This window comes from Bombus fervidus, chromosome 3 (genome assembly GCF_041682495.2).
Source record: "Bombus fervidus isolate BK054 chromosome 3, iyBomFerv1, whole genome shotgun sequence".
In the NCBI taxonomy this organism is placed as follows: Eukaryota; Metazoa; Arthropoda; class Insecta; order Hymenoptera; family Apidae; genus Bombus; species Bombus fervidus.
The window spans coordinates 5,393,997-5,414,061 of record NC_091519.1 but is presented as its reverse complement, the minus strand read 5'-3'; the positions used below and the strand labels follow the sequence as shown (position 1 = coordinate 5,414,061).

General features: G+C 27.4%; 4 protein-coding genes across 7 annotated transcripts; 2 read left to right on the top strand and 2 right to left on the bottom strand.

Annotated features, from left to right (window-relative positions):
• Positions 1-2,141: 2,141 nt before the first annotated feature.
• On the top strand, positions 2,142-3,104 carry LOC139985377 (uncharacterized). The gene is made up of 2 exons (XM_071999781.2): positions 2,142-2,371; positions 2,651-3,104. Exons 1-2 carry the CDS (start codon positions 2,345-2,347, stop codon positions 3,017-3,019), a joined length of 396 nt encoding a protein of 131 aa, XP_071855882.2. The 5' UTR covers positions 2,142-2,344; the 3' UTR covers positions 3,020-3,104.
• A 1,008-nt stretch (positions 3,105-4,112) lies between these two features.
• Fln (flightin) lies at positions 4,113-7,280 on the bottom strand. Its single transcript, XM_071999590.1, has 3 exons — positions 7,121-7,280; positions 5,294-5,517; positions 4,113-4,389 (listed from the first exon to the last, which is right to left on the bottom strand). The coding sequence occupies exons 2-3, from the start codon at positions 5,503-5,505 to the stop codon at positions 4,146-4,148; spliced, it is 456 nt and encodes a 151-aa protein (XP_071855691.1). The 5' UTR covers positions 5,506-5,517; positions 7,121-7,280; the 3' UTR covers positions 4,113-4,145.
• A 5,242-nt stretch (positions 7,281-12,522) lies between these two features.
• LOC139998475 (meckelin) lies at positions 12,523-17,444 on the top strand. Of its 2 annotated transcripts, none has more exons than XM_072023042.1 (13): positions 12,523-12,893; positions 12,955-13,113; positions 13,276-13,574; positions 13,633-13,827; positions 13,919-14,170; positions 14,306-14,451; positions 14,583-14,748; positions 14,835-15,119; positions 15,206-15,670; positions 15,753-16,012; positions 16,126-16,306; positions 16,388-16,589; positions 16,663-17,444. In XM_072023042.1, exons 1-13 carry the CDS (start codon positions 12,695-12,697, stop codon positions 16,884-16,886), a joined length of 3,033 nt encoding a protein of 1,010 aa, XP_071879143.1. In that variant the 5' UTR covers positions 12,523-12,694; the 3' UTR covers positions 16,887-17,444. The 2 variants fall into 2 exon arrangements, with proteins under 2 accessions (XP_071879143.1, XP_071879142.1); XM_072023041.1 differs by having other exon boundaries at positions 12,524-12,893; positions 13,273-13,574.
• Positions 17,445-17,997: 553 nt separating this feature from the next.
• Nd-b12 (NADH dehydrogenase [ubiquinone] 1 beta subcomplex subunit 3) lies at positions 17,998-19,346 on the bottom strand. Of its 3 annotated transcripts, none has more exons than XM_072023043.1 (2): positions 19,216-19,346; positions 17,998-18,439 (listed from the first exon to the last, which is right to left on the bottom strand). In XM_072023043.1, exon 2 carries the CDS (start codon positions 18,418-18,420, stop codon positions 18,100-18,102), a length of 321 nt encoding a protein of 106 aa, XP_071879144.1. In that variant the 5' UTR covers positions 18,421-18,439; positions 19,216-19,346; the 3' UTR covers positions 17,998-18,099. The 3 variants fall into 3 exon arrangements, with proteins under 3 accessions (XP_071879144.1, XP_071879145.1, XP_071879146.1); XM_072023044.1 differs by lacking the exon at positions 19,216-19,346 and adding an exon at positions 19,112-19,206; XM_072023045.1 differs by lacking the exon at positions 19,216-19,346 and adding an exon at positions 18,914-19,031.
• Between the last annotated feature and the right edge of the window lie 719 nt (positions 19,347-20,065).

Sequence of the window (20,065 nt, the reverse complement as noted above, 5' to 3'; positions counted from 1 at the left end):
GATGGATTATGGTTTATGGTAGGTCCCTGGACATAACAACGTAGAATAGTTATTTAGCAACGTGAAGAAACAACATGAGATAATTGATAATTGCAAAAAATAAGTGAATCACGCGAAATCGCACTTCAGCGCCACAGAGGTCACCGGTGACCTCAGTGAGATAAATTCATTAATGATGATTATACACCGTAACATATCTCTTGTAAGTAATATTTCAACATTATATGTATCGCATAATACAAATTTCATCGTGGCGCCGTGAGCAATTCCTGTAAAACTAGCGTGGCATTCAACGTGTTAATTTTAACGCCACTAAATTGATATATTTTATTATATACTGTACTTATAAAAATAAAGTATAAAGTGGCGCAATTAATTGGGAACAATTCCAGGTAAACAATAATTAATAATAACAACAACAAAAAAAAGAAAACGCGTTGCCAAAGTCAAAAAGGGAGATCTCCCCGTTCGATTTGACTAAGTGTTTAGATGACTAATCAAAGAACGGAAAACCAGTCAAGATGTTGACTGGTCATTGCTGCAAATCGGATAAGAAAAGGGTCCAAAAATCCGCTTTCCTGTGTTTTCTCGGACTGGACAATAAATATAAGGAATACTTCAAATACTTCAACTTTAAAGATACTTGTATGGTCTTAAGGACCTTAATTATGAAAATGCTAAGATTTATAATCGGTCCTTAAGATTATTGAGAGTCGGCAATAAACACATCAAGTGACCATTTTGCCCGAAATATGGAGTCTGGTTTGTATAGAGAGTCATCGGACGTAACGGCACATGTCATCTAATCAACTACATAATCTTTCTAACTTCTCAAAAAAATTCAAATCTTTGATCTAGTTTAAAAAATATTATTCTGTTTTGAAGGACATTCGAATACTTTCGTGAGCCACTGTATTTTGTCAATGACGATAAAAGTTGGTCGATACTAGCTATTCGAATAATCATATACTCATGCAAAATAATCTATCGTATATAAATATCGTATCGAATAGAACATAATATTCATTTATTTGCTTTCGATATACAAATTAATCAATATTAATTTACCCAGTAACTAGACACGAAGCAATCATACGCTAAGGTTGAGATTTACGACTATAAGAAGGAAGCAAATCCAGGTAGTGCAATTGTAATGTTGTACATGTCATAAATAATATATTGTAGTATTAGGGAAATCCCAATGTACTTCAAGTACAAAACAATATAAGTGCTGACCATATATCCGTGATCCTTTACAATACGGGGTAATTAAAAATGGTGTACCTGAGCATGGGTCATCCACATCTTTGTGTGTGTTAGGTATACCAAAATCGTAGTATAAAAGGCAGCCGTTCGTCAGTCAGAAGAACAGTTCTAACCAGTCTTGCACGGAGTACTGTAGAAGAAGCTCCACTACGAGTCATTAAACTAAAATTGTGCTAAAATTGTGCTAAAGTTGTGCTAAAGTTGTGCTAAAGTTGTGCACCATGAGTGGACAAATTATTGTAAGTTTCTGAGTTGTTAGTTGACATAGTTATATCATATTACTGCATTAAGTTCATGTTAAGTAACCATTGTTTCCTGTGTAAATTAAATTATAATAAATAACTCTGTAAAGATCAAACACGAGAAAGGGTATATAGATTTCTACTATAATATAAATAATATGAAAGTATTTACGAAAAATGCAAAAATTTATTATGAAAAAGGTATTTCTTACTTAATTTTATAAAGGAATTGAAGAAACTTAAGGGCATTTTCAAAACAATCAAAGTTAAAAACTTATCAAGTATGCATATATGAATTTGCGATTAGAAAGAAATAAATAAGCGATCAACAGGCTATTATTCTGCATACGAAAATAAATAAAAAATCTACGGTGCTATTTTGTAAAAAGTTAAATATGACGTGTTTAGGGGTATTTCAAGAATTAGTCTAGTAAACGCGTATCTGTCTTTTCAAATTCGATTTTCTCGAAAACTAGACTTAAAACGAAAAAATTTCATTCTACATTTTTGATTTCTCTCCACGTGTAAAATTTTCAACTAAAGTTTTTAAAAATATTTTCTTCAAAAGCTATAGTTTTTATCATACTATTATACATATACCATTTATTAACTATAAATTAATTATAAAATATGTTATTTGATGTCAAGTTGTCTAATATTATCATTCAAATACTTTAGATTCTCACAATGTATCTGGATACCGCAATGAATTGCTCGATGACTTGCGTTATATATCTGGGCGAGGAATCGAAGACGATTTTGAAGATTCTTTTGTCGTCAGCCAACGGCGTTACAAGGAGCGTGCGGCCGCTGCGTTTACCGAAGATCTGGCCGAAATGAGGCGTAAACGAAGAGATATGCAGGTTATATTATTTACATAATATAAATAAGATCGATTGAATTTCAATTAAATTTAAAAATCAAGGTCAATTTGGCAATATATTTTTTAAACAAATCTCCATCCACTCAGATATAGAATCACCTTAAAATCATCTCATATACAATATATAATACCGTTGAATCTTTTATTTTGAATGAATAAATGAGTAATATATGAAAATCTGTTTATAAATTTGTATAAATTTCATTGAATAACGATATTATAAAATTTCATAAATTTATGCTATTACTTATCTTTGCAGGATCGTATCTTCGATGTTATCGATTTAAATGTTGAAATCGAGAAAGCTAGGAATACTCTCGAACAAGCGGATATTGCTTTTCAACAACATGCGATAAAATTCGATAATACAGATACCTGCGATGACACCAGATTAAAAAAATTTTCTAATATGGAAATTTTCTCAGAAAAACCACAGCCGAAAACCATAAAATTTATAAAAGTCCCCAATATTGATATAGAATCGTGTATGCCACAACCTATAAAATCAAGAAGAGACAAAATCAACTCGATAATAGAACCAAATGAAATTGCAAATCCATTAAATACCATTGCATTGCTACCGTTAAACAAGAAATTTTCAAATAAAAAGAAAAGTGTTTCGTTTTAAAAAAATTCAGTGAATATTTTAAATTATTATTGTATGTTATATAAAATGTACCCATATTATTTAATATTAATATTTCAATAAAACATATATAAACCACAAGAAAATGTTGTTTTCACAAACATTTGTAGTTTTAATAAACATCATGAAGTATATCACATGTAATCAAAGAAAATGGTTGAAAAACATAACTATGAAATAACATTTTTTCATTAGAAAATCATAATGAATGAGAATGCGAAAGTCTTTTTACAAACAGTGGTCTGAATATAATAAATTTTCAAAAAATTTTTAAGACCGAATTTCTTGGGAAACGACAGGAATTTTTGGTCGAAATTTGGCATTATTCTGAGATTTATCTATATACTGAAAAGTTTCTACAATATCAAAATTCATTTGCAAAGGTTTGAATCTATATTAGACATATCTCATTGATTCAAAATATGTATATGTAGTTACATTTACTTTATAACGATATTGCGATGACATACATACATACATACATACATACATACATTGTAATAGGTGTATGCAGAATTTGATGTTTAGATATAATACATAGCTTATACATATGTGTATATTATACGTAAATACGGATATGCATATGATGTAAGTAGGTATATAATATGTATACGTATAAGTATGAGTTACTAAAAAAAATTAAGTGGTCATATAACAGAATAATGAAGGAAGTTATACATTTTAAATAGGACAAAATGTACCTTTTTTTTTTACAGTGTTTCTTAATGACACAATCTGTGTACTTAGCACAATACAATCTTTATACAAAATTAAGAGATAGAGATTTAAATTTTCTGTGAAATTAAATATAGATAATGACTTCTGGTTTATTATGGTTTATTTATTAGTTGAAGAAATGAGAAATATTCCTCTAGCTTATTTTTGTAGTAAGAAAATCCATTTAGAAAATAGTCAATGCATAAAATTGGTATTAATATTCGTGAAAAATATGTAGATACGTTTGGATAAATAATTAATATTATTAAAAATTTGGTATTATAAATTTCATATAGATAAAAACGACTGTAGTGTACTTTACATCTATGCTGCATATGTCAATTCTGCCAATATATCATTAAGTTATATAACTTTATTATCAAAAAATAATTTACAAAATTTTCTGATATTTCAAACTATAATATGCTCGAGTATGGTAACTGTAATATCTAGGTTCATGTCTCATATTAATTATATATTTCATATCTGCAGATCGTTTGAAACTCTTGTCGGTATTCTTTTCGTCGTAAGTCCTCATTGCTCGTTCAGCCCACTCTTGTGCTCTGGGAGGTTCTCGAAATATGCCTTTCTCCCGTTGGTTCAGATAATCAATGACATCGTTGTAATAATTTTTTCTGAAGAAAAAAAGAATCGAAAATTCATAGAAATATACTTATAGTATTACAATTACAATTATTACAATTATTGTCATCATTTACATTAAAAGAATTTATGAAATATCTTTTTCAATAATTAAAATTATAGCAACTTTTAAATTAGAAGAATTATTCTAGATATATTATAAATCTTCTCTAAAACTATTTTATGCATTTTTTGTGCACCCCTATGTTTAAATTCTGATGACTGGTGGCGAATTAATACAAACAAATTGTATAATATTAAATACTATTCACTAGTTTATTTTTATTAAATAAATATTGAAATCTCAATAGTATCTGTTCTCCTAATAAAATAGTGAAACTATTTTCAGTAGCTGAATTAAATTCGTTGGATATATTCACGGTACCTATTTGATTCCAACCTCAATTTGACATTACAATTGAAGGAGCCGCTGAAATAAAAAGACAACTCCACTTATCAATAATTTATAATATATAAGATTATAATATAGTAAACCACCAAGAACCAACTCAATGAAATTACTGTATTTACTATATTTTACTATATTCTAAATTACTATATTTCCAAACTTGCTATAAAATCATAATCGACCAATATTCATAGTCATACCTCCCTTTCTCATCCAATAAAGACAACTTAAACATTGAGATACCCTCTTATTGTTGCAGACTCTTCAATTGTAAAAAGAGAAAAGTAAATAGTTTTGTAATCGTAATTAAAATTAGTCAATTTTTTTTTAAATACTTTATGAAAATTAATTCTATATTTAAAGTAATTTAAAAAATTCATAACTTTAAAAATATTGATATTTCAATTTTTAAATGACTACTTGTAATGTAGGACTTTATTAATAAAATGTGAAATATTAATTAATTGAGTTACATTAAAAACCCATACCTATACTCATAAAGATACGCGTAATTAAGGAAGAGAGGGCGAACCCAATGGTGATTATAGTGCGGTGGTTCAATTTTTTCTAATTTGATTTTTGGTTTTTCTCCAGTCGCTGCTTCACCAGCTGGGGCGGCTGATTCTGCAGATGCTTCAGGAGCTTCTTCCGCTGGGGTTTCTTCGATATCCCATGGCGCTGCTTCCTCATCTGCCCACATATTTGTTCACGTCTGTCAAAAGTAAACTGAGATATACCAACAATTTTTTCTCTTTTTCTTCTAAATTCTTTTTTTATACAGTGAAATTATGTATATTATTTTGATTTTATAGATGTATGTATCGTTATACTTATATATGTATATATGAGTCAACAACCGAAATGTTTAGGTTTATTCGAAAGAAAAAGAAATATTAATTATATTTTTTATTTATATTGGTTGAACATATTATTGTTCTATATATATATATATAACTGATAGTTTATAGAAAGATCTAGCGGATCTCATTCATTTCAAAGACTCGCTCGCATATTTTAAACACTTATCAATGTTTGGTAACCTTCTTTCTAAGTAGATGTTACAACTAGTACTCTCGATTGATATATTTAGCTAATGAGATATATTTAACGAATGAAAGCAGGTCACGTTAAAGTACAACAAACTGTTTGATTGTGACATCGATTCCTATTTATTATAACAGAATGCTTTATTTATCGACAATCTAATTAAATCAATTATGTCAATTATATCATGATTTTGATATAATTCCCATATGTATTACGATATAATCATACATGTATGAAAAAGCAAATTCAATTTTTAATAGCTTAATACATTCCCAATTATTCGCAAGTAATATACAAACTTTCGAAATAAAAATAGCTACAAAAGACTAAATATGTAGTGTAAATATTAAAAGTGCAATGTGCAGTGTGAAAACATTCAAGAAACAGACGTAAGGAAATGGAAGCAGGAAGAGGAGAAACAAAGACAGTATTGGAGGAAAAGGTAGGGAAGAACTGGACGAAAAGAGTAAAAAGGAAAATAAAGGAAATGTGGGGTAGGAGTGTGAGGAAAGAAACACGGCAAGGAGAAGAGGAAAAGAGAACAAACAAAAGATAGAGAAAAAATCACATAAACCAAAGTGCTCTGATAGGAAAGCAGGAGACAGTGCATACCAAAAATAAATATATTTAGTATTTGGTAATAAGAGATAAACAGATTCAGCTGTACTTCAGATCTTAAATCTGATAATTATTAGGTTGTAATATAAGTAAGTTCAGTTAAACTCAATATTTTTCTTTATTTGACCGAACCTATTTATGTTACAACCCAATATATTTATAAATAGATACGATAGATACTAGGTCTTAAGTTTATATGTATGATATATTTATACTAACGAGTAGAGAGAAGTAGATATAAGGATATAAAAACCAAAACCCCCAAGGTCCAAAAAAGCAAATAAGATATCAATAAATAAATATTAAAGGCAATCGATTAACTTTTCATAAAATTGTTTTTATAGTTTTATTAAACTAATAAAATTTCACTAAGCTTAGCAAAAGTTACTATCCAGTCTATCGGTCAACATTAGCTGTCAACATTCAAATTCAAACTTATTAAAGGATTTATACGACAATATCACGGCAATATCACTTTCAACAAAATATTACGTTGCTCTTCTTTTATCTTTCTACTTGATTTATTGCACATAAAACAAAATGTGACTTCACTTTCGGACGATTTCACAATAGATTATCATTACCTCACTTGTAATTTCAGTTTGTCAATTATACAATAAAACGTGTTACAATATTTGAGAAGATAATACCTGTGATACGATAGTCACTCCACTAAGCACTTCTTGAGACTGAAAAAAATACTCCCGCGGACTTTGCCTTGTTTCGCTTTTATTTTAGCTTATAAGATTTTCCTTGCCTTCCCACCGGTCTTCCCTTTAAGTAAAAGAAGAATGCCCCTCTCCGAAAGAACAGTGGCAAAGAAACGACTTAGAGGGAGGATAGAGGGAAGAGAGGTGGATTTTTGGCAGCTAAACTACTGTAATCATTATCACGCAAGACAACGATCAATTTAATAATCATTGGCCAATTTTACGACTCTGTATCGAACGATCTCTATCTTGGTACGAATTCATTTGATTAAAGCTTAAAGTAACAATTTATGCCATTACACGCAATGAAAGCTGTAGTATATCGAAACATTGCAATTAAAAATGCTTAATTTATGAGAAAAATATAACGACATAAAAAGCTTTAAGCGGTAATGTTAAATTATATACATATATATAGTTTTTTATTAAATTAGTTTTTTTCTAAACTATCATTAATTCTTTTATTTCAAATAATTCATTTTTTGCCACTAGCAATATTTATTTCTTTTTCTATTATTTATCATCAAAGATGTATATTTAAATGCTTTTATATTTATACACATTATACATATGTATATATACTGCCAGATATTTCCTATAAACACAAGCTAGCAACTATTTAACCATTAAAAATGGAATACTATAATAAACTACTGCATTCCTTGATTGTCTTTTCTAAGAGATGAAATGCTGATAACTCTTTATATTTTACGTTTGCTGATTTAGGAATACTTTTCTTGAGACATTTATCTATTTATATTAAAAAAATATTTTATATTTATCACAAGCAACATTAACTTGGAAACATCGTATGCATTCAAATAATCTCTCATATACATTGACCACAAAAAGTATTTGCACAGTATTTTACTTATTACTGAATTTGTATCTTACTTCATTAAAACCAGGTACATTTGTTAAATTTCATATCATTTAGAAGTACATTCATAGAAGGATAAGAATTTGATATTATGAAAATAAAATGTAGAAGGCTCATAAAAAAGCGTTTTATTCAATATGTGCGGGTACTTTTTGTAACCACTGTGCAAAACAACTTTTTAGCGAATTGAGTAGATTACGTACGTAACAAATTTATATCAAAATAACGTAAATCTATAAAAGCAATAGCATATGCCATTTATGTGTATTCAAGGAATTTATGCCAGATTTATGTGTATTCAAGGAAACGTGCGCGCGCGCGTTTGTGTGTGTGTGTGTGTGTGTGTGTGTGTGTGTGTGTGTGGGTGTGTGTGTGTGTGTGTGTGTGTGTGTGTGTGTGTGTGTGTGTGTGTGTGTGTGTGTGTGTGTGTGTGTGTGTGTGTGTGTGTGTGTGTGTGTGTGTGTGTGTGATGTACATATACCGCAAACAATACTGCAAACGTACATATAAATATAAACAATCCTTTCTTTTCTAATTGTTTTGTACATCCTTGTAAAGTAATTCTTCGTTATTCTTCAATTCCATTATTTCGTTTCCCATATAATTGTATGTAAGAGTATATGCTTTGCAATGTATGACCGTCATTGTAAGTTCAGTTTATTTATAAATTTGCCGCTATAGAAGGCTTAAACACGTATCAAAGAATGTAGCATTATGTCGAAATAGAAGCATTGACATCGTACCCTGGTTTAGTTACTATTCACAATACTAATCGCAAGCTACGTTAAAGACATATATTATTCTCAAAACTGGCGTTTATTATAGTATATTTGTCTGAAATTGTTATATATAAAATATAAAAAGCAAAGAACACTGAAAGCATGCAATAATACTATTCTTTTCTAAGCATTGAGATTGGTAGAACTTTTTCTTCATAATAAGATGGAGTAGACTTATCAGTGTTCTATTTTATCATAGAAAGAGAATTATTGGCGATAACAAATTTAATAGATCATTAAAAATTTTATCTATGTAGGTATGTATATGATCGAACGTATATATATACATATATTATATACTATACTTACAAAAGCATTTCAACAAGAATCTTAACGGTGTATTTATGGGACATCACTCTAATATAGTTGCAAAAAGTTGAATTTATTTTTCTAAACTTTCTTAAAGTTTCCAATATGCAGAATATCATATGAAAACAGTTTATCGACCATCAATACCATGAAGAAGTTACAAGATTGGATGAGTGAATGACTCGTAGCAGGATTTAACAGAATGGCCTTGCGGAGTAAAACGAAATGACTTCGTTAATACATCAATTCGTTACAAAAAACGGTACCATATTATCGATAAGAAAAATATATAAGATCCTGTTTAAAAAAAAGAACTTGATCTCAATATCTTTCTACTATTCCATTACGAAAAAAGCTATTTGTACCGCGTTATATCCCCCGTCACATCAAACAAGTTTTCTAAGAACATTCATTTGATATCTTTAGTACTTAACGAAGCATTTTAACGTACATGGTTAATATATTTATCCTATATACAGGGTGATTCATAAATACATGTCAATATTTCAAAGATGGGAACAGAATATCTATCGAAGTATCACGAAAATAAGTAAAAGACATCTTATGAACATATGTATGTCCTATATAGCTTAGTTTTCGAGTTACAAACATTTAATGAAAATATTCAAAGTGTCCGCCTTGTGTCTCAACACACGCTGCTTAACATTGAGTTCTGTACTCGCTCGAAAATATCTTGTATTCTTCAAATAACTTCAAAAACATTTTGTCGAAGATTAAAGTTGAATTTACACAATTTCAGTTTGAAAGAATGATTGAATGATTGATGAATGATGACCACGAATGATTCATTGAAAAGCACCGTTTTCATCCTTGTTTCATTCGCAGTGTTTCTCCAAAGTGAACAGTGAATAGAGTAGAGCCAAGCTCTATTTTATATAAATAGTGAAACAGCACTGACAAGTATAAACCGCATGCTGAATGTATATTCGGGCAACCAGTTCTAAACCAATCTAATTAGCCTCCAAAATACCCAAAATCGAGAAAAATTGTAAACAACAATTTTATTGCACAAAATGGTTCGGTAGGTCATTGGAAATGAAACATATGAGTTTGAAACTCATGAAAAGTTGAGCGTCATTGTTTAAGAAGAACATAAACGAGCTTTTCGCATATGGAAAGAAATGTAATAATTTTAAAGAAAAAGGATTCTATTGCAGAATGTTGCCATTGGAAAGATCTGCAAAATGACATCCATAAAGTTAAAATCGGTCGATACGTTGACTTGCAACAAAACAAAAAACCGTCAACATTTTCTTAAAGATTCTCTAATTATAACTTTATAACGAAAATTACATATTTAAAAAATTTTAATTATATGACGTTTGTTATTGTCACGTAAAATGTCATTTATATCATTTATAAATAGTGAACAAGAAATATAAAAAATAAAAAACCAAAAAACTAAAAATTTTGAGCTTGAATATAATTTTTGAAAGAATTGATTGTGTTATCTGTCAATACCTCATCGAACTGCTCCAGATTTTTAAAAATCATAATTTTACGTTAATTTGTTGCTAAGATAATGTAGGTACCAGCAGTTTGAAAGCACAAATTCAATTTTAGGCGTATTCGCGGACAGACCGTCACATGTCGCCATTGTTCCCACTGCGCAACTGCATGCTATCTATCTCGTCCGTATACTGGAACTTCATGACTTTTATTAAAATCAAAGCACGTTTTCTGAAACAATTCATTCGAAAATTGAAGGGCAGTTAATTCCACTGTTTTACACTTCATGAAATTTTTAGTTCTTATTGTTAAGAATTACTTTTTTGAAAGAAAACAATTATCTCATGAAAGAAAACTTTTCTGTAAATTCGTGTAATAATAACAGTTTTTAATTAATTTTATTGCCGATTCGCTATGACAAAAATTAAAAGAATTGTTCCATTCTTTTAGAGGAAGGAAACATATTTATTTTCCAGAACCATTTTTGGATGGTTTAATTTAGAAATATTACTTCATTTCAAAATGTATACGATAATGCAACTCTTAAAGAATAGAAAGCGTGCTCACAGCTTCCTAACTTACCAAAGCTATAGAAACTTAACTTCTACGGAGACCCTTTTGGGATGAAGCGAACAATTTTGTGCAAAATCTAACAAAAATTTCAAGCTGAAATTTGGCACACTTTTTTATCATTACCAAGATCATGTTTTATTAAAATTTTAAAGTTGTGCGTTCAAATCTCTATGAATAACAAACGAGTGAACATGAGGTCTATTTTGACGGTTTTTTGTTTTGTTGCAAGTCAACGAATCGATCGATTTTGATCTTATAGGTCTCATTTTGCCGATCTTTCCTACATTATGTCTGCATTTCTCAATTTAAATTTTTTTTGTAAAATCACCATTTATCTTTTTATACGCGAAAAACCTGTTTTTCGTACCTATGTGCCTTTTTTTTTAACAACGACACCCGACTTTTCATGAGTTTTCAACGCGTACATTTCATTTCAAATGATCTTCCGAACCATTTTGTGTAAAAAAATTACTGTTCACAATTTTTTCCGATTCAAAGTCTAATTCGACTGGGTTATTCGCATTTCGTACATATTTCGTAAACATATCGTAAAATAAATATAGTTATGAATATGGATAAACTAGAATTTCGATTTTTTGGAAATTAACAAATATAATCATCATTGATATTTGAATACTGCTCCCGATTAGTTGTACATTGTAAAACCGGCAACGTGCTTTCATGGAAAGTTGTTTCATATGCATTTTATATGTTTCCCTTACAATAAATAACATCATTAAATTGGGGTTATTGTGAAATATTAACAATCAATTGAAAATTTGTCCGTCATTATAATATTAATTAGTCATATTAATATATCCGCGGTAACTCTGGACACTGGACAGCCTTTTATTTCCTAACGAATTTTTCTTATATTATTATTTTCCGAGATATGAAGAAGTTCGCTTTTTTAAGCAACACTATATATTTCTCTATGAATCACCTGATAGCACTTCTGAAGACAGGTTCATTAGCCTTTCATCTATGCAATTTCAATTAGTTTTTGAAATATTGAGCTTACAAATTTACTGATTTTTAGAAAAGAAACTTTGTTGAAATAGGAAGCTCGGATGGTGCTATGTGTTAAACATTGCCTTTTGAAACAGATACAAAAGCTCTATATCAAGACAGCAACTCAGCATGGCATACAGGCACAGCTTGAATTAGCTCTCACAATCAGTGGATATATTGAGGTATTGGGCACTTCGAATATTTTCATTAATCATTCATAACTCGAAGACTAAGATATATATATGTTCATATACATATTTTACACGCGCGCGCGCGTATGTGTATATGTGTACTTCAGTATTTACTATCGTATTTGAAACTTTGTATTAGATTCTTTGTTGTATTTTCTTAAAAAATAAAATACGTAAAAGATTATCTACATATTTAGGTAAGACATTACAAACTTTCATGACCGGTTACTATAGAAACGAAAGTCGTACACAAATGTAAATAAGTTCATACATACGTATATAGATATCAGATGTATACAAAATGTGTCGCTTTACAAGAAAAAATATCTTTTTCTATTTCTTAATCTATTCGGTAAATTTTACCCAAATTGTTGCTGTGAGTAAAGAATTATTTGAATATTCTCAACCATCGAAATGTAAAAATAACGAATATTTTGATACCATATCACTTACCTGCATGCCATGTGACGCCAATAAAAATTTAAAACCATCTGTCGACCGTGAGTTTGAAATTAAATTTTTCAACATTTTATTTAAATACTTAAATCATTCCTTTTATAGGATTACGATGTATATGTAACAAATTTAGTAAAAAAATTGGTTTCAAGGATGGTTATCCCGTATGCATGTTTTGTGGCATTAATGCTACAGTAACTTCAGATGGGAACGACTGCGTATCATGTAACACGACGTGTCGATGCGCCCCTAATGAAATACAAGGTAATAATTAAAGCATTTGCAATAGGCAAAAGTATTTATGTATTAGCATTTAAACCAAACTATTTTAAATTACATATTTGTAACATATTATCTCTAGATTAAATTGCTGATTCTTTAATTATTTATATTATTATTAGTTATATTTTAATCATTTTACAGTAGATAGACACTTGAATGGAACGTTATTGGATACTATACATTGTGTTCCATGTATCAATAATACTTATCCATTTTTGGGTGTATCTAAATGCTTGCCCTGCAAAAGTTTTGAATATGATTATTATCAAACTGATATGTATTTAACAAAGTACCATTATACACAGGTACAGAATTATTGTTTACATAAAAGTACTTCTGTTGATAAGGAGAATCCAAAATCTGCATTTCAAGTGAAGTTTAACAGTCAAAACACAAATAATTATTTTAGAAATGAACTTCAAACTGCTGTATATTTTTGTAAGGTAAGAGAGCAAATAAAAATATAAAAATAAGAAAATAATAATACACACATGTTTTTAGAAAAGAGATAAATTAGCATGTGAATATTTATCAAACATATGTGTTTTAAGTCTTTATGCTAATGATATTGCATGCAAGTTCTTTATGCAAAAACAAAAATCACCTATATGGTTATTTTATAATAAAGATGAAGCTACAACTGTATTAAATAGCAAACAAATTACACAAAATTATAGCTTCATGAAAGGAGACAAGGTATGTAACACATATATATGTATTTGTAATATTTGTAACAATCTATTACTTAAATGTATAATATTTGATAATATAAACCATATCTTTTTAGGATAATATATTAAATTTTACAGTTATAACATTCTCTTTACATGGCAATTTCAAATCAATTGGTACACCTAATATTCCATGCAATTTGTTGGAACATGTTAAATTTGGTATTAATTTTGAAAAAAAATGTAAATTTGCAATTAAAAATTTACTGCATACAGAAATGGAGTTTCTATCTCCTTACTTAACATTTATAAGAGATAACAAAATTTTAATGTATGCATTACCTGTATTTGTTAAAAATATTAATCAGGTAAGAAAATCAATTATAAAATAGTCAATAAATTTAGATATAAATACTTGATTACTATATTAAATTGTAATTGGTGCTTTGTATATTATTTTATAAAAGTGTTCTAAAATATATATAATCCTAACAATTTTACAGAATCATAATAAATTATCAGATTGGCAGTTAGTTCGAAAATTTTTCTTTGTTGATAATATTAGTGGTTTTAAAACATTATATAATCTCACAAGTAACAATGGTGATGAACTATCTGTATTACGTTATATGAAATCTTTAAATGTAATGTGAGTCTTTTACCTCCTTTTTATAATTTGACTTTATCAAACAAAATTTGATTTTATCAAACAAATTACATATTAAATTTAATATGTGTCTACTAAAATAACAAACTTATATATTGTAATACTTTTTACAGAATTAATATTCAAAGTACAAAGGATAACAATAAAATACTTCCTCCTTTATTAATTATTGAATATGCTGAATTAACATATGAACAGATTGATAAAATTATAGAAGTTACATTAGATTATAAAATAAGATTTACTCTAAAAGATGACAATATTGATTCACATTTCATGGTAAATATACAAAACAGTAATAAGAAAAAAATAACAATAAGATATATTTATAATATTATTATTATTATATGTATATGTGTTTCTAGATAATTATTGGGATTTTGTCAGGATTAAGTTTTATTTTATCTGGAATAAAAACATGGAAATACAGTAAACAACATCACACTTCATCTATTAATGTATTTGTACTTATTTGGTTTTTTATTTACACTATGTCTGCTATAGGAAGCATAATTATTTTGTGTTTGATTATTTTATGCCTATATCTATTTATGTTTTATAAAGGAAAAACAATACCATATATCCTCTTCTCTGAAGATGTCAATGAAAAGATGATAAAAACATTTAGTACAGTAGCATTTTTTTCTAAAGTAAGTATTTAAACGTAAAATATAAATATACAATTAATTTCAATTAATTACTTTAAGTATTTCAAATTTATTAATTTCTAATTTAGCTTATAGAAATATTTGGATTTATTTGTCAATATTGGAATATTGATATATTCTTTATTGATTGGGAACAACCAAAAACGATATACAATCAATGTAACGATCTTCCATATGTGCCTATAAATGAATTCCATAATGATAAACTCTCAAGGAATAAATTAAAACATTTGCAAATGTCATCGGAAACAATAACAGCTAAACGCAAGAAAATCTTATATAAGTTAAACAAGGATAATAACTTCAAAACATTTAACAAATCTTTTCCAGTTAACAAGCACAAAACTAATATTTCAATTACAAACTCGATAGCAAAAAGTTCCGATCAGATAATACATAAAAGTAGCAATTTTAATAATTCATCTATTAGTATATGGAGGACATACTTTATTGCAAGTCAGTGGTTAAATCTTCAAACTGAAAGAAAGATAAACATAAAGATACAATTGCTTGTGGTTTTATGTATTTTTCAGGTAAATTACTTTATGTATTTTTTATGCAAGAGTAAGTAGCGAGAAATTAAATAATTAAGATTAAATTTTATATTTCGAATAGGTCATACGACTGTATCCATGGATTCTCGGGATACCAGAATTAATCCCAACATTTTCTGAAGATTGTAATTTTATTTTATATTTTACAATATGTGTCTTAATATATATATTAACTTATTCCATTCAGTGGTTAGTGTTCATTGTATTCTATGAACAATGTATTGCAAACAAAATGCAAGAATTTATAAATGTATGTTCAATTGCAAACATCAGTGTATTTATTTTACCATTTAATTATTATGGTTTTTATATTCATGGAAGGTAATATGCATTAATAAATATAAATATATATGAAAGAAATAAAGTATAAAAGTAAATATAAATATATAGAAGTGAAATGTTTATAATTAAATATTTTCCTCATTTTACAACAGATCAGTGCATGGATTTGCAGACACAGACCTACGTACTTTAATTAATGATTTACAAATGGAAAAAAATAATTTATGTGCACATAGAGGTCTTGTACCAGGAACAACTCAACAAACATTTATATTGTACTTGACAAAAACTTTCAGAATTACTTTTAACAAAAGTTTAGAGCTGATGAATATCGTATGTATAACACAACTTTAGCTAACATTTCTTAAAATTTATTTTGCGAATTAATTATATATTATTTTTACTTCCTTTTAGGAACCAAGTAATTTTATAAGGACTTATTATTCAAATTGGGAATATATTTTCAATAATCAATTAAAAGTGAAAGAATATCTATGTAAATATCTAGATCACTGCATAACAAATGAAGACTATGCCATTAAAGAACAACATTTTTTTGAGAAGTTATTTAATATAGTATTTTCCCACAACGAAGAGAAATCAGTTTTCTATATCGGTAATGTTTCTTTTAATAGAAAAGGAAAAAGAAAAGTAGCTTTAATGATAACTCATATATATAATTTTTGCAGATAATAATTATTCTTTCAGTCAAGTATTATTATATGGAAATGAGTGGTTATTTGCAACATTTGAAATTTCAGTATTTACTTTCATTATTGTGTTATATAAAGATTGTACATTAGCTATTATAATTACAGTATTAGTGTCAATGCTGTTAGTTGTGATAGTAAAGAAAAATGGCAAAAAAAATTTAAATAATCATACATTATTAGATAAATTGTTTTTTATGTAAATGATTTGTATTATTCATTTGTATTATTGTAACATATTTTGTATTTGATACGTTTATATTAACATATAATACTTATTATTAATTTGCATAGGATATTTAAAAAATGTATGTCATAGGTTTACTGGATGATTACACCTTCCATTTAAACCATAGGTTTAATGGAGATCTGTTAAAAAAAAGTGCATACTTCAAAATGGGCGTTGACCTTGAATTTCAAGGCCAAATTTCGTTTTGTTTGTGTCGTATTCTACTCATCACAAGAATAAAACTTGTTCAGGGAACCATGGGTCGCAACGTTTCAACTGTTCAAAGTCAAGTTTTACAGTATATACCATTTTTTAACAAATATCCACCGATCCGAAGATGTAAAATCATCCGTGAAAGCTATGACATATATTTTTTGAATCCTTACAATATGAATTTATATAATGCAACACGTTGAAAAATTTACAGCAGAGTTCGGCATTACTTAATTTTTTTATCCAGATAATAAATAAATTATTCGAAACTTTTATTCACAAATAAATTTATTCGCAAATATTTAATTATTCGTTAAATTCGTAATTAGGAGTTACTATTTGCCTTTTATATCCATTCACGAATGACGCAAATAAAATCATAGTGCGTATAATCTCGCTATGTATTATTTGACAAAAAATTAATTACCAACTGTATAATTACATTCGTTAGATTATCTTTATTCGCTCCATGAATACAGATAACACACTATTGGTGAAGACAAATAAATTTTGCGAATAAATAAAATTATTCTTCATTCACAAATAACGATTACTATGTTTATCTTTGTTATTCATGTCATTTGAATAAATTTTGCCTGACTTTGATTTGTAACACTTCTTGTATAATGCAATAATTAAATAAAGATACTTTCATACATGTATAAGTTGTAAAGTTCATATTAACATATTATTGACTATTCACGAATAAACTCGTATTTTCATGCACAAACGCGTTGCAACGTTATACGCGTTACTTTTTACATGAAATAGCTGGTCAACAATGTATTAAATAAAAATATATTCCTTATGTTATATGAACCAAGAACTGCATATTCATTGGAACAGAGTGAAAGAATTCATTACTCTCATCATTTAAATCTCAAATTATAATTTATTTCCACAGCTATAATACATATAATGGTAATTTAAGCTATTTAATATTTCCTGTATGTACCAAATATGTTTATATAATATTAATGATGATCATCATGGTTACCATGTTTATTATGATGTTTTTTGCCATAAGTAATTCCAAAATAGTTTTCTATGCCTATTGTTACTAAAAATGCTGCAAACCCGACTAGCATACCCGTGGTAACTCCCTTAAATACTCGTAGGAAATGTGAATTACCAGGTAGTCCTGTATAACGCCAAACTTCATTTCTTAACCAAGGGTCCTTCAACCCAAGTTTAGCTAGTTCGTCTTGGACCATTTTAAGCTCTGGCACATCCTCTACTTTGTATATATCAGGACTTGGTATTTTTATTGGTGACCCATGACCATGACCTCCCATTTTTCAAAAAAGTTAGTATCTGAAATTAAATTATTAATTTATAATCGAATATTTGAACAATAATCATATGTTACAAAAAATACCTAAAATATAGGGTAAACAAATCTAATTTATAAATGCTAATGTTATTTGTAATTAAAACAGATGGGGATACATAACTTTGTTAAGTCAGGCATTAAAATTATTGTAAGGTCAAGTAAATATATACACAATACATAGCATGCTTTTGTGTAGAATTACAAAATTTTATATAGAATACACTTGTAATAAGATGAATTTAAAGACCTCATATATCGTATAATTTGTAAATACAATAAGAAAATATAAGTGAATTTATTATTAATATGAAAATGTATTAATTTAACACATTACACGTAATTTTCCTGAAAATTTAATGTTTATTACACAAAATTTGTGGTCAGATTAAAACAAGAAATTAAAAAAATTATCTAATGTAAAACAAAATTGTAATTATTGAATAAAATTGTTTAACCTTTACATCAACAGAACAACTTATTGTATGTGTATAGTTTCAAGCACGTTTCGCATTATGCTTAAAATACAAACACTTGATATTTTTATACTAATTACTAATACTTTATACAAAAGAAGTTGTACAGCTTATGTAAGCTACAAATTGAGTGTTAAGGTTAGTATATTGCATGTACTTTAAAAACAAAGTCCTTATTACCATCATCCTACAATGTTGGTTTGATTTCTTAAATAAATATAAGAATGGTATTTACAGTTTTACAAAAACGAAACATTTATACATACAGAAAGATGTATACATACCTTTAAAAATATCTGAAAATTGTTCGATTATACAATATGGTAATATACATACATATACATACGTCAATTTTGACGTATGCCGCATGCGCAATCTTGTATCTTGAATGTGAATAAATAAAATTTTGACTTCGCTAAATAATGCATATTTTAAATTATTCTTACGATTACACACATTTAAATTTTAATAAAAATTATGAAATTATTCACAGAATATAATATTTATTAGTAATTTCACAAATACATATTTTTAAATAAACTAAACATTTATCTTAAATAAATATATAATTTTTTTAATTATATATTGAATTATAACGTTAAAATTTGTTAACGAACGCTTACTATTCATGGATATCCATTGAATTATGAATTTTGAGTTATTTAACTATCAATATATATACGAAGTATATACGTATAAAAATAAATATATAATACATAAATATGTGCAGTACAAAAATAAAAACTAAACAGAAAATATCACAAATATTTTACGTAAATCATATACAATTATGATTTATATGATACTTAATTTAAATTCTTGTATAAAAATATTTTATATATTAACTACTAATAAAATTTTATTAAATAAATAAATAAATATAAAATTTTATTTATAAAATATAAATTATATATTGTATATATGAGATATACCAATATATAATTTATGATATAAACGTTATTTCATTTTTATTACATAAAAGAAAATAATTGCACTTTTAATTTGCTCTAATTGTAATTTAGTAGGACAAATAACTAAAACAATAATTTCTAAAACGTTACTTAATGTCATTAGTTTACATTAATATAGCACAGAAGTAGATATGGTATACGATTGGTCCTATCATTGAATATA

Coding starts and splice junctions, on each gene's coding strand:
- Fln (XM_071999590.1), bottom strand. CDS start 5,505: ATGTGGGCAGATGAGGAAGCAGCGCCATGGGATATCGAAGAAACCCCA. Junction 4,390..5,293: donor GCGTATCTTTATGAGTATAG/GTATGGGTTTTT, acceptor TTTTTTCTTCAG/AAAAAATTATTACAACGATG.
- Nd-b12 (XM_072023043.1), bottom strand. CDS start 18,420: ATGGGAGGTCATGGTCATGGGTCACCAATAAAAATACCAAGTCCTGAT.
- LOC139998475 (XM_072023041.1), top strand. CDS start 12,695: ATGTGTCGCTTTACAAGAAAAAATATCTTTTTCTATTTCTTAATCTAT. Junction 13,575..13,632: donor CTGCTGTATATTTTTGTAAG/GTAAGAGAGCAA, acceptor ACATGTTTTTAG/AAAAGAGATAAATTAGCATG. Junction 14,749..14,834: donor ATATTGATTCACATTTCATG/GTAAATATACAA, acceptor ATGTGTTTCTAG/ATAATTATTGGGATTTTGTC.
- LOC139985377 (XM_071999781.2), top strand. CDS start 2,345: ATGAGGCGTAAACGAAGAGATATGCAG. Junction 2,372..2,650: donor GTAAACGAAGAGATATGCAG/GTTATATTATTT, acceptor TTATCTTTGCAG/GATCGTATCTTCGATGTTAT.